Source organism: Salvelinus fontinalis, chromosome 20 (genome assembly GCF_029448725.1).
Source record: "Salvelinus fontinalis isolate EN_2023a chromosome 20, ASM2944872v1, whole genome shotgun sequence".
Taxonomy (NCBI): domain Eukaryota; kingdom Metazoa; phylum Chordata; class Actinopteri; order Salmoniformes; family Salmonidae; genus Salvelinus; species Salvelinus fontinalis.
This window is the reverse complement of record NC_074684.1, coordinates 24,630,493-24,643,116: the sequence shown is the minus strand read 5'-3', so window position 1 is coordinate 24,643,116 and position 12,624 is coordinate 24,630,493. Positions and strand designations below refer to the sequence as shown.

Here is a 12,624-nt window from a genome sequence, read left to right as displayed (position 1 = left end):
CATAAAGAGGCGTAAATATTTGGTTGCATGACTAGGCCTACAGGGCACGTGCGATAGACGTTGTATTGTTACATTGTATACAATCATCATCAAACACTCTCAGAAAAACAAAATGTTACAAGATTCCATTCAGTGTATGTTTGGTCATTAGATGTTCCACTAATAATAGCTACTTACAGCTGTTTACAACTGCTTATTACACATCTCACTACCCCATTTTCAAATCAGGCGACCCCACATGGTGTCTCGACCCCTAATTTGGGAAAATCTGTGCAAGTTACACTATATTTTTTTAAGTCAGCGCTAAATGGATAATAGCAAGGTCAGTGCTTCCGTATTAGCAGTGCTCTATTCTCTGCCATCATCTCAGAAACTACACTTAGTAATGGTGAGAGGAGCGATGAGAGAACTCAGCAGTATCCAAGAAGCTGTTAAGTGTGAATAACTCAATCCAAGCATGTCATTCACACATTCAAGCTTTGGAAAGACTTATATCATAAATACATTGCACGTAATAGATCGCATACATCCCTTCTAGTTACATCCGGTTGTAAAATGGGAACACACATTGGAACAGGAAGACTGATAACTGCTGAGGAACATTCTGGAATTTCCTTGCCATAAAAAAGGCCTACATTAAAACAACTTTTAAAAACAATTTCCTTTATTTTGCAAAAAATTTGCATTTGATGCAAGCTGTGAAAACTGAGACCATCAAACCAAAGTAACCTCAAAATTGCTACTGAATCAACAAAGAACCCACTACTCATATCTCATGAATAAATAAGAGTTTATAACTTAATCACAATGTGGAGTAGGCCACAGAACATGACACTGTTAGCCATGTCAAAGTACGAACACTACAATACTTTTTTTATTACATGGGCACCCCCTTCCACAATAAATCCATTTATTTACACATTAATTACATTTCAAATGTATTAAATGTCTCTCAAACATCCCTTTAATTCACATCTTCATCAACATTAGTGACAAGTAAATAATGGCATCCTGATTATTCACTCTTTCATGAAATGGCCCAGCAATGCATTTATATATAAACTATAGAAGTTCTTGCCAGGATATCCCCACGCCGAACACAGAGATACATTCACTGGTCATTGCAAACTGCAGTCCTCACTTGATACACACTGGAGGTTTACATATCATGACACATTGGGGGCACACATGGAAGACAAAAACAAGTCAAATATATTAAATGATTTCCACTCTTGTAACAGGATTGACAAACATACAGAACATTTGTTTATATAAATGTCAAATTAAAGAGAAGAGTAGCTTGATACTTGCAGAGAGATGCACAACTGCTAAGTGACAACTTACTAGCATCTAGAACCAGTGTTGTAACTGGGATCCATTTACCACGGGGTCAGTTGTATGTGAACATGTAGCCTTATGACTCAACATACAGGGATGAAGCCCTTAAATAAAAGTACTTTGTCAATAATCATTAATTAATTTGCAGGCCAAATATCATAGCTATCAGTCATAACTATATAATATAGGCCTAAATGGTTAAAGCAGGAATCCTTAATGGGGAAACAGCCACGTCCATTTGCGATATTACAACAAAGAAGTTACTGCAAACAACAAACACCGTTTTCTCCCCTCAGACATCATTGCACACGCGATAGAGGAGCACAATATGTAGATTTATTTTTTTACTATGCTGATGCTCCGCAGTTTGGCAAAAACGATAACAATGATGGTGGGGTGGCCAGTGGTGTCATTTCCCCCTTCTGCAGATTTCATCTTTAATGTGATTAGTAAATGTGTATTGAGATTGAAAGATGTCACAAATTATATGATTGTTTTATTATTACAACCTTGGTGTTTATAACACTGATTACCACCTCCACAAGGACGCCATATTTTTGGAGCAGTGGTAACATGTCTAGCTCTGGACCCTAGGGTACTGGGTTCAAATTGCAGGTTATCATTTATTGTCATGAATCTTGCCCTGGAGGCAGCTCTGCAGAGTGGTCACTAGCTGGCACAGCCAGAAAATCTGATTTAAACCTAACCTTAAAAAAGATACTTCGGGATTTTGGCAGTGGCCCTTTATTTACTTCTGCAGAGGCAGATGAACTTGAGGCATAAAATGGTATCCACATTGCCAAAATCCCCAAGTATCCCTTTAACCACAACTGCTAACCCTACTGCCTATAACTCTAACCAAATATCCAATTGTCTTAATTAATATATAGCCAATTTTGACATCTAGCGGAAATCACATCTTGCCTCCAGGACAAGATTCATGACAATAAACGTCAACATGCATTCAAATCATGCTTCTCCCTCATTTCATTACAGTATGTAGAACTCCAAATATTGCAGTTTCATTTGGACGAGGACAACAAACATAAATAATTAATACACTTGGCTGTTGTGTTTAAACACCAGGAATAATGCATCTTCGTCCTAGATATCTTTGATCTTCTTTGCATCCTCTGTCTTTGGTGGTATGATCTTAACCTCGAAGGGGATGAAATGCTCCAGAAGTGCTTTAGTATCTTTCAAGTCAAGAGAGTACTCCAGGGCGACCTTGTGCAATGTCCATGTTTGGGGAGCATTCTTATGATTGTTGAGAGCTTGGAGGGCCTCAATAATAGACAGTTTGCCTTTAGGGACATCAATGATCTCAACAATACCATAGGGGTCCCCAGGTAGGCTGAAAATTAGAGGCCTGCGCTCCTCTTTCTCCTCAGTCACCTCCTTTGGAGCCTATTAGGATCAAACAGAGTAGGGTTATAATCAAGCACATAGATAAAGGCCTAGCTATCAAATAATCCATCACTGAAATTTAAATTGAATAGTCATTATTTAGGCTCACCTCTGTAGGATCCTTTGATTCCACATAAACCGACTTCAGGAACCCCAGTAGAGGGTCGTTTCTCTTGTGGATGGCATCAGAGATCTCAGTAACTGAAGGAAACAGAATCAGCTCGAGCATGGAGGTAGAGGGTGAACCCTAGTGTTGAATGGGTAATTTGCCCACTGCCACACTAGGAATCTTTGCTGGTAACTAGGTAACGTTAAATAGCTAGCTATCTTTGTGCTTGCTACAAAATTGGAAAACTGATAGTCACCACACATTCATCCACACTTAAACCTTGGTTTCAAATTAGTTAACTAAGCTGTACGAAACACCACCCAGTACAGAGTAAGCTTTACTAGCTACCTAACGTTACTTGCTAGCCTGGCAGGCGTACCTGACTTTGATGACCCTCCGATTTGAGTTAGCTAAGTACTGTCTGTAGCTAGTCAACAATACTTCAATGCAATGACATAAAGTCCTATGTATGTACTCACCCTGTGTACTCTGAACAGGATCAATGTGGGTCTGATGTCGAGGTGCCGCTTCAGGTTTTGCCTTCCCGATCTCACGATGTACCCGGTTTTCTAAGTTAAAATTCCTAAAAAAACGTGCAACGCGTGCCCCCATGTTTGACATAATCAACTCTGGGAACGGTGAAGTTCGTCCAACAATTTTAACGGAGAGCGAGAAAGTTCTATCATGGTAGCTGAAAATTCCACAGCGAGCCCGTGTGGCCCGGAGAACATCAAGCATCTGGTTCCACCAGTCTGGGTTCCACATTCATTATTTCGCTGGGGACACACTTACCAGCAGGTGGTAGCAGATCCTTGGATCCTTATTCAGTACAGTAGCCTACAGTGTAGGCAGGCAGGCAGGCAGAGAGGGTGGAAACCGTATGATGCCTCTGGAAAAGGCTATATGGACACGCAAGCGCCTGACGCCCAAACCGATATTTAATTTATAAAGCATTAGGTTAAGGTTAGGGTCAGGGTTATGGGTTTGGTTAAGGTTAGGGCCGTTTTAGGTTTTTGCTAGTTGGTTTACGTGCCAGCTGTGTCCTTATAGTCTCCCAGCCTCTTTGGTGTAGGCGGGCCTATAGTTCAGTGTTGTTTGTTCTAATATTAGTGAGTGTGAGTGACACTTCTGGAGGCACTGTAGGCCTATGACCAAAGAGGACTGGTTATTGTAGTAAGGTAATGCTAGAGTCATACAGGTTTTTAGTCTTTTTACTTAGTAGAAAAACATATATTGCAGGTTTTACCTTCATAAATGCAATAAATATAACATCTGTATTTGTTAGTTTATGTATAAGTTAAGTTTGAGTGAGTCTGACTTGGGTTTGAGTTATATGGGAGCCAGGAAGGTGTTGTATATCTCTTGAATAGTTTAACCAACCAAGTCACCTTTACATATGTGAACACTACAGAGCAAATCTGGCAAGGACAAATACCACATTTCAAAATACCATAGCCTACAGTATTAGAAACACAAACATTCTTTTGCTGAAATGTCATTGACTTGGGTGCCACTACTCACATTCATAGGAACTGTCAGGTGAAGTAGCATTTGAGCAACGTTGGAAATGTTTCAAAGGTCATGGTTTACCTAAAATATGATTTTGGCCTGGCTGTCACACTACCGAGGTCATGTTTCTGACAGTCTGATCACCTCTGAATGCAGGCATTGAGATTAATGATGGACTCATCGTCCTGTAACTCAAATTATTATCTAAGTAACTCAATTCAAGTTTATTACACATCATCACAACATTTGAGACAGAAGAGACACAATTGAGATCTTGCGTAAAACTCTTTATTGAAAATATTGGTGAAAATGTGTTATTTAATGAGATGGCAAAACAATGAATTCTGATTGTTGCTTGTTGCGTGCAATCCCTGACCAAAAGCTGCTACTTGATTGTCATTAGTGCTTTCATAATCTCGGCATCCAGAGACAAATCTCTGTGCTGTCACAAAAGGCTAGGGCTTCCATTACTCATAGTTTAGTTAAATTCATTGGCAAGATACAGCACGATTAGGCAATAGTGGTATAGTGTATTGAGCACAACACTCACCTAATCAAACTGAATTCAACTAGTGGCAACACTGTCATGGGTTTAGCTCCTCCCACTTGCAGGCTGAGGAGTCATGTGTCTAGATCCTAGACCAGGGTTCCGCTACTGGCAGCCCACAGGTGGTTTTATTTGGTCCCCCAAGTCTTCTGAGCAACATTTTCATTGTTGGACATAAAAAACGGTAAAAACACCAGGAAATCAGCTCCAAGTGATTTAAATGTGGGAAATCTATCCCCAAGTATTTCCACGTATAATAGAGAGACACGTGATCATATACAAATGTAAGCAAGGTTTGAAATTATACTTTTTTTGTAAAATATTATGTATATTTGGGCTTCTTGCGGTCAATTTACAGTCTACAAATTATTTGTAATTGTGTTCTGGCCCCCCGACCATCCACTCAAGAAACAATTGGCCCGTGGCTGAATCTAGTTGATGATCCCTCCTCTAGGCCATAATATTGACTTGCACATGTTCAGAAGACACGTCTGGGAATGTGTCTATCTTACAGAGAGAGAGAAAGACTCCGACATAGATCGTTGGACAGAGCCCACCCTCGCATGTGCAAAACACGTCAAAGGAACTAAAGACTTGTTTGCATGTCTCTCCTTGTTATCTGTGTGACTGAGCAACAGTGAGTAAATATTGATAGCTGCAACATCTTCCTACAACCAACCTCCTGATCTGAGGAAAACTTGACCATACACACACTAAATTGAGGACAGATACGGGTAACTGCCAAAATAAAGGAAACACCAACATAGAGTGTCTTAATAGGGCATTAGGCCACCACGAGCCAGAACAGCTTCAATGCACATTGGCATAGATTCTACAAGTGTCTGGAACTATTTTGGAGGGATGTGATGCACTTCTTCCAAAAGAAATTCAATCATTTTGGTGTTTTGTTGATGATGGTGGTGGAAAACGCTGTCTCAGACGCCGCTCCACAATCTCCCATAAGTGTTCAATTGGGTTGAGATCTGGTGACTAAGACGGCCATGGCATATGGTTTACATCGTTTCATGCTCATCAAACCATTCAGTGACCACCCGTGCCCTGTGGATGGGAGCACTGTTACCCTATAGGGGTATAGCTATGGTAACCAAAATATTGGCCCGCCAAGCATTTTTATACATGAGCCTGAGCATTATGGGATGGTAATTGCTTAATTAACTCAGGAACCACACCTGTGTGGAAGCACCTGCTTTCAATATAATTTGTATCCCTCATTTACTCAAGTGCTTCCATTATTTTGGTAGTTACCTGTATGTCTGTATACATACAGTATGTACAGGTTCAGGACTATTTACATATTTCCCGAAAATCTCCTCCACCAATGCCCACCAAAAATCTACCCCTCTCCTAGCATTTAGTTCTCCCTTCCCTAACAATCCCATAACTATCAGAGTAGCGGTTTCCTCCCTACCAAGGTACATATCCCATCAAAGTAACACAAAAATCCTCATCCCTGTTATGCCGCCTGTAGACCCATTAGAATAGTCAGTAACAACAATAAACATGGGCAGTGATGACAAATGTTTCAAAATAATGCCACATTATAAAATCGGGAGGTGCAAGTGTGTAATTATTTTGGGTGGGTTTTGTGATGGAAAATAAAATGAATCAACGCTAGCATAATGGAATGGCCTTCACCAACATACTGTTGACAAGCAGTTGAGAGCATGAAAGTAAGCAAAATTAATATTCAAAAGTGTATTAATCTAAATGGAATTACATGGACCATGACAGCAATAGAACAATATCACAAGACTTAAATGGGGATAACAATGTTTTCTGTTATGCAGTTAAGCCAATTTGGTTGAATGCAATAGTATCATGCTGCAGTTATAAACATATTTCTACTGTTTTATATCTGCAAAGTCCCCTCATCCATCAGACAAAAGCAAATACACAATGACAATAACATTGCACATCTATGCATATTGTTCCTTTTTCATTACAAAGAGTAGATTAATAACACAAAAATATATCTTGTTTGAACATACAGTACCAGTCAAAAGTTTGGACACACCTACTCATTCCAGGGTTTTTCTTTATTTTTACTATTTTCGACATTGTAGAATAATAGTGAAGACATCAAAACGATGAAATAACGCATATGGAATCATGTAGTAACCAAAAAAGTGTTAAACAAATCAAAATACATTTTATATTTGAGATTCTTCAAAGTAGCCAGCCTTTGCCTTGATGACAGCTTTGCACACTCTTGGCATTCTCTCAACCAGTTTCATGAGGTAGTCACCTGGAATGCATTTCAATTAACAGGTGTGCCTTGTTAACTTGTTATGGATAGGGGGCAGCATTTTCACGTTTGGATGAAAAGCGTGCCCAGAGTAAACTGCCTGCTACTCAGTTACAGTTGCTAATACATGCATAGTATTAGTAGATTTGGATAGAAAACACTCTGATGTTTGTAAAACTGTTTGAATGATGTCTGTGAGTATAACAGAACTCATATGGCAGGCAAAAACCTGAGAAAAAATCCAACCAGGAAGTGGGAAATCTGAGGTTGGTTGTTTTTCAACTCATTCCCTATTGAGGATACAGTGGGATATGGTTCATGTTGCACTTCCTAAGGCTTCCACTAGATGTCAACAGTCTTTAGAACCTTGTCTAATGCTTCTACTGTGACGTGGGGCCGAATGAGAGGGGAATGAGTCAGAGGTCTGGCAGAATGCTTTGAGCTCGTGACACTCGTTCACGTGAGAGCGAGCTCTGTTCCATTTGCTTTTCTACAGACAAAGGAATTCTCAGGTTGGAACATTATTGAAGATTTATGTTAAAAACATCCTAAAGAATGATTCTATACTTCGTTTGACATGTTTCTATGGACTGTAATATGACTTTTCGTCTGAACTTTTGTCTGGACCTGCCCGCGCGTCGTGAGTTTAGATTGTGTACTGAACGCGCGAACAACATGGAGGAATTTGAACATAAATGATGGACTTTATGGAACAAATCAAACATTTATTGTGGAACTGGGATTCCTGGGAGTGCATTCTGACAAAGATCATCAAAGGTAAGTGAATATTTATAATGCTATTTCTGACTTATGTTGACTCCAACATGGCGGATATCTTCTTGGGTTGTGTTGGTCTCTGAGCGCCGTACTCAGATTATTGCATGGTGTGCTTTTTCCGTAACGTTTTTAAAAAATCTGACACAGCGGTTGCATTAAGGAGAAGTATATCTTTAAATCTGTGAATAACACTTGTATCTTTTATTAATGTTTATTATGAGTATTTCTGTGATTCGATGTGGCTCTGTGCAAATTCACAAGATGTTTTTGAGGCAAAGCCAAATATGAACTTGATCGAACAAAACATACATGTATTGTGTAATATGTTGTCCCGGGAGTGTAATCTGATGAAGAATATCAAAGGTTAGTGATTCATTTTATCAATATTTCAGCTTTTTGTGACTCCTCTCTTTGGTTGGAAAATCGCTGTATGCTTTCTGTGACTAGTTGCTGACCTAACATAATGATATGTTCTGCTTTCGCCGAAAAGCTTTTTTGAAAATCGGACACTGTTGTTGGATTAACGATAATTTTATTTTTAACATGCTGTCTAATACTTGTATGTTTGAGAAAATGCAATTATGAGATTTCTGTTGATTGAATTTGTCGCCCTGCAATTTTATTGGCTGTTGGCGAGGGGTTCCCCCGTCCTAGACAGGTTAAAAGTGAATTTGTGGAATTTCTTTCCTTCTTAATGCGTTTGAGCCAATCAGTTGTGTTGTGACAAGGTAGGGGTGATATACAGAAGATAGCCCTATTTGGTAAAAGACCAAGTCCATATTATGGCAAGAACAGCTCAAATAAGCAAAGAGAAACGACAGTCCATCATTACTTTAAGACATGAAGGTCAGTCAATACGGAAAATTTCAAGAACTTTAAAAGTTTCTTCAAGTGCAGTCACAAAAACCATCAAGCGCTATCATGAAACTGTCTCTCATGAGGACCGCCACAGGAAAGGAAGACCCAGAGTTACCTCTGCTGCAGAGGATACATTCATTAGAGTTAACTGCACGCCAAATTGCAGCCCTAATAAATGCTTCACAGAGTTCAAGTAACAGTCACATCTCAACATCAACTGTTCAGAGGAGACTACGTGAATCAGGCCTTCATGGTCGAATTGCTGCGAAGAAACCACTACTAAAGGACACCAATAAGAAGAAGAGACTTGCTTTGGCCAAGAAACACGAGCAATGGACATTAGACCAGTGGAAATCTGTCTGTTCGTCTGACGAGATCAAATTTGAGATTTTTGGTTCCAACCGCAGTGTCTTTGTGAGATACAGTACAGTAGGTGAACGGATGATCCCCGCATGTGTGGTTCCCACCGTGAAGCATGGAGGAGGAGGTGTGATAGTGTGGGGGTGCATTGCTGGTGAAACTGTCTGTGATTTCTTTAGAATTCAAGGCACACTTAACCAGCATGGCTCCCACAGCATTCTGCAGCGATACGCCATCCCATCTTGTTTGCGCTTAGTGGGACTATCAGTTGTTTTTCAACAGGACAATGACCCAAAACACACCTCCAGGCTGTGTAAGGGCTATTTGACCAAGGAGAGTGATGGAGTGCTGCATCAGATGACCTGGCCTCCACAATCACCCGACCTTTCCATATTCTTTATGACTTAGACTGCATGTCAAAATGTACGCAGAGAGAGGCAGAGATATCTGCATTTTCGTGGCTAGCCTTGGAGATCTTTGATATGAGTCAGGGGGTCTAATCTAAAAACTGTACATGACAACGTTTATATAGACTCCATTCCCAAGCTCCACAGAAGCTTAGGATCTCTGAGGTGGTCGGGCTTAATATCGTTAAGTCTATCAATTCCTATTTGGAATTAATTATTTCCTGGACACCCATCAGGTAGATTTGGCTCAGACTGAGGTGTATGGTGCATTTTATTAACCCATGCCGAACTACAATAGTTCAATAGGTCTGTCTGTACATTGACATTGCCCGTCGTTGCACAGTGATGATGTCAACACTGTGCGCGAGAGCAGGAAGAGTAGAGGCAGAGTAAGATGAAGCTGTCGATGAGGAGAATGCCATAGAAACACCTTTGGGTGTGTAGACTTTTGCCTCTCTGGAAGCGTGTCAATAACACAGCCAGTAGCAGGAAGAAGGTGGCTATGTTTAAGATTAGGAATAGTCTGATATAAGAGGCTGCGTTTGACAGACTGTCACTCTTGGCTGTCGCTGACATGTGGACCTCCTTGAATTTGCGACCCTTCACAAAGCCACCCTTCCTGCCTTTATTTGAGTCTCCATAATCCATAAACGCCCTGGAGTCTCCATCTTCCTCTGAGCTCTCCTCAATAATTCGCTTTGTGCTCTTCGATCTCTCCTTCTTCTCACTCACCTCGATCTGTGCAAAGATGTCAGGCAGGCTCTCTGAGAGCTCTTTCCCAAGGTTCCCCAAGGCTTTCTTGGCCCCCTTCCCTTTGCCCTGTTTCTTACTCAGAGCAAACATTTTCTCGATGGCCTCCTCTGTCTTCTTCTTGTCTGAGAACTGTAGGAGGCGCTCAGCTGTCTTGCGGAAGCTGGCCGTGTTGAGTACACTGCCCAGGATGTGTCTCTCCAGCTGCTGGAAAACAGGCTTGGCATGTTGGAGGTTGTCCTCTACTACGTTGACATACTCCTCCACCTCCTCTGGCGTGTCGTTCAGCACTCCTGCTGCTTTCTCAAACACAATCTTTTTCTTGTCCACCAGTACCATGGCAAACAGAGGCTTGTTGGTCACCTCTCCTGTTAGAAGGTAGATGGTGTATGTGTGCTCGTTGGTGGCCAGGTAAATGTCCACCCTATTAGCATCAGCACGCAGGCTAAAGCTCTGCACGTCCACACCCGGCCCAAAGAAGATATAGGCTACCCTGGTGTGTGGGTACCTCAGTGGCATTGTCACATTCACATAGTTAGAGCCATTATAGGGGTAACCACGTGGATAGTTCCAGTACCCCAAGACCCCTTTCTCACTGAAGCCCCTGTCATCCATCCAGAACATTTTATACGGGTCTTCACCGTGTCTGACAAAAGCTCCGTGCACACCATCTATTTTGTCTTCCTGAAAGGACAGGTCCGTGTTGTGGAAGAAGGCACTCATGGCCCTGGTTGGGCTGTCTGTCTCCAGATGGATATGATCCACTAGGACCAGCAGCTGGGGGTGCAGGAGCAGCAGGTTCCTCTGGAAGCTCCTGATCTTCAGGTCAGGGTTGTAGGCCGACTGGCCCTCCCCACGGATGAACACCATCCCCTGCCTCTCCAGAGCCGCCTCCACCCTGCCCTGGGCGTCCGCCGCCAGCCCCACCTTGTACTTCAGCCACTTAGAGTCACAGGCCTCGGTGACCTGACCTTCCCATGGCTTGAAGCAGCTCCTTGAGACAGCTGGGGAGAACAGCACTGCGTTGTTGAGGAAGGTATACTTGGGCCCATACAGAGCCTCCGTGATAAAAGGAACACCATTAGGGGCGAACGTAAAGGTGTTCTGGTCAGGGTGCTCATGGCCAGCGTTAAAGTTCCGCCACCCTTTGATCCAGTCTTTGTACTTGTTCCTGTGAACGATGTCAAATATGGCCTGTCCACCCAGCTTCCCCGACTTGAAAGAGAGGAAGGTGTGGTTGGTGTCTGCGGGTAAAGCACTTCCATACGTGACGACCCCCCAGTCCTCAAAGTAGTGGAGTTGGGATGTACCGAAGTCTGCAGGAGCCCTGGGAGTCAGACTTGGATCATACCTGTAGAATTGAAAAACAACATATTAATTTCATACATACAAATTAAGCTGCTCAAAATGCTATTTAACATTCAGAATGGAGTAAATTATTTAATTATCAGTATGATAATAAACTGTAGGTCTAAATCCATACAATACAGCACATTTAACAGTACAACTAAACCAACAGACAAGAGCGAAAGAGAGAGAGTGACTCAGTCTCACCAGATGAACTCTGTGTGCAGTGTGCACCATCTCTGTCCCTTCCCGGCCTGTCCTGGCCCCTCCAACACCCGGTTCTGATGAATCAGTTCAGCCAGCCAGTTCCCGCTGCCGTTCCTCATCACGTATCGGTCCAGGAACACCAACTGGCTCTCAGGCCCGTAGAACCAATTGTAGTTGGAATCTGCTACGGCTACAGTCCTCTGGAACCCTGGTGAGATGGAACAGGCCAGGGCCAAGATCCATATGGATTATTTTACAGTTAAAATATAGGAGGAGGCAACTGCAATAGTGGCTTTTCATAGTGGTTTGTTAGAGAAATATTGAATGTTATTATCATAAAACTCTTACAAACTTGAAGTGACCGCTACATACAGTCATACAGTGGACAGTCCAAGGTCCAGTTTGGTTGTACAAACAATATACCTGAGATATGAGATACTGTATTTCATTTTCAATACTTTAGCAAAAAACATGTTTTCACTTTGTCATTTTGGGGTATGGTGTCTAGATGGGTGAGGTAAAAAAATATTTAATCCATTTTGAATTCAGGCTGTAACACAACAAAATGTGGAAAAAGTCAAGGGTTTTGAATACCTTCTGAAGGCATTGTAGAATCTTAATTTAAGACAGTTTGCTACAGCAGGAAAATAAACCTGCAGCAACAGGAAATGTGAATTATTATGTGGATTATAATGAATGGACATTTTTTATACATTTGTATAAACACGTAGAAGCCTTTGTT

At 41.6% G+C, this 12,624-nt stretch overlaps 2 protein-coding genes across 2 annotated transcripts in view; both read right to left on the bottom strand.

Annotated features, from left to right (window-relative positions):
• Window positions 1-646: 646 nt before the first annotated feature.
• LOC129817564 (NADH dehydrogenase [ubiquinone] 1 alpha subcomplex assembly factor 4-like) lies at window positions 647-3,515 on the bottom strand. The gene is made up of 3 exons (XM_055872945.1): window positions 3,334-3,515; window positions 2,855-2,946; window positions 647-2,745 (listed from the first exon to the last, which is right to left on the bottom strand). Exons 1-3 carry the CDS (start codon window positions 3,473-3,475, stop codon window positions 2,443-2,445), a joined length of 537 nt encoding a protein of 178 aa, XP_055728920.1. The 5' UTR covers window positions 3,476-3,515; the 3' UTR covers window positions 647-2,442.
• Window positions 3,516-4,635: 1,120 nt separating this feature from the next.
• Window positions 4,636-12,624, bottom strand: part of LOC129817563 (dermatan-sulfate epimerase-like) — a 30,136-nt gene continuing 22,147 nt past the window's right edge. The window contains exons 5-6 of the mRNA XM_055872943.1: window positions 11,883-12,090; window positions 4,636-11,679 (exon numbers count right to left, since the gene is read on the bottom strand). Of these exons, the coding sequence (XP_055728918.1) occupies window positions 9,930-11,679; window positions 11,883-12,090 (1,958 nt within the window). The 3' untranslated portion in view covers window positions 4,636-9,929. The remainder of the gene's footprint in view (window positions 11,680-11,882; window positions 12,091-12,624) is intronic.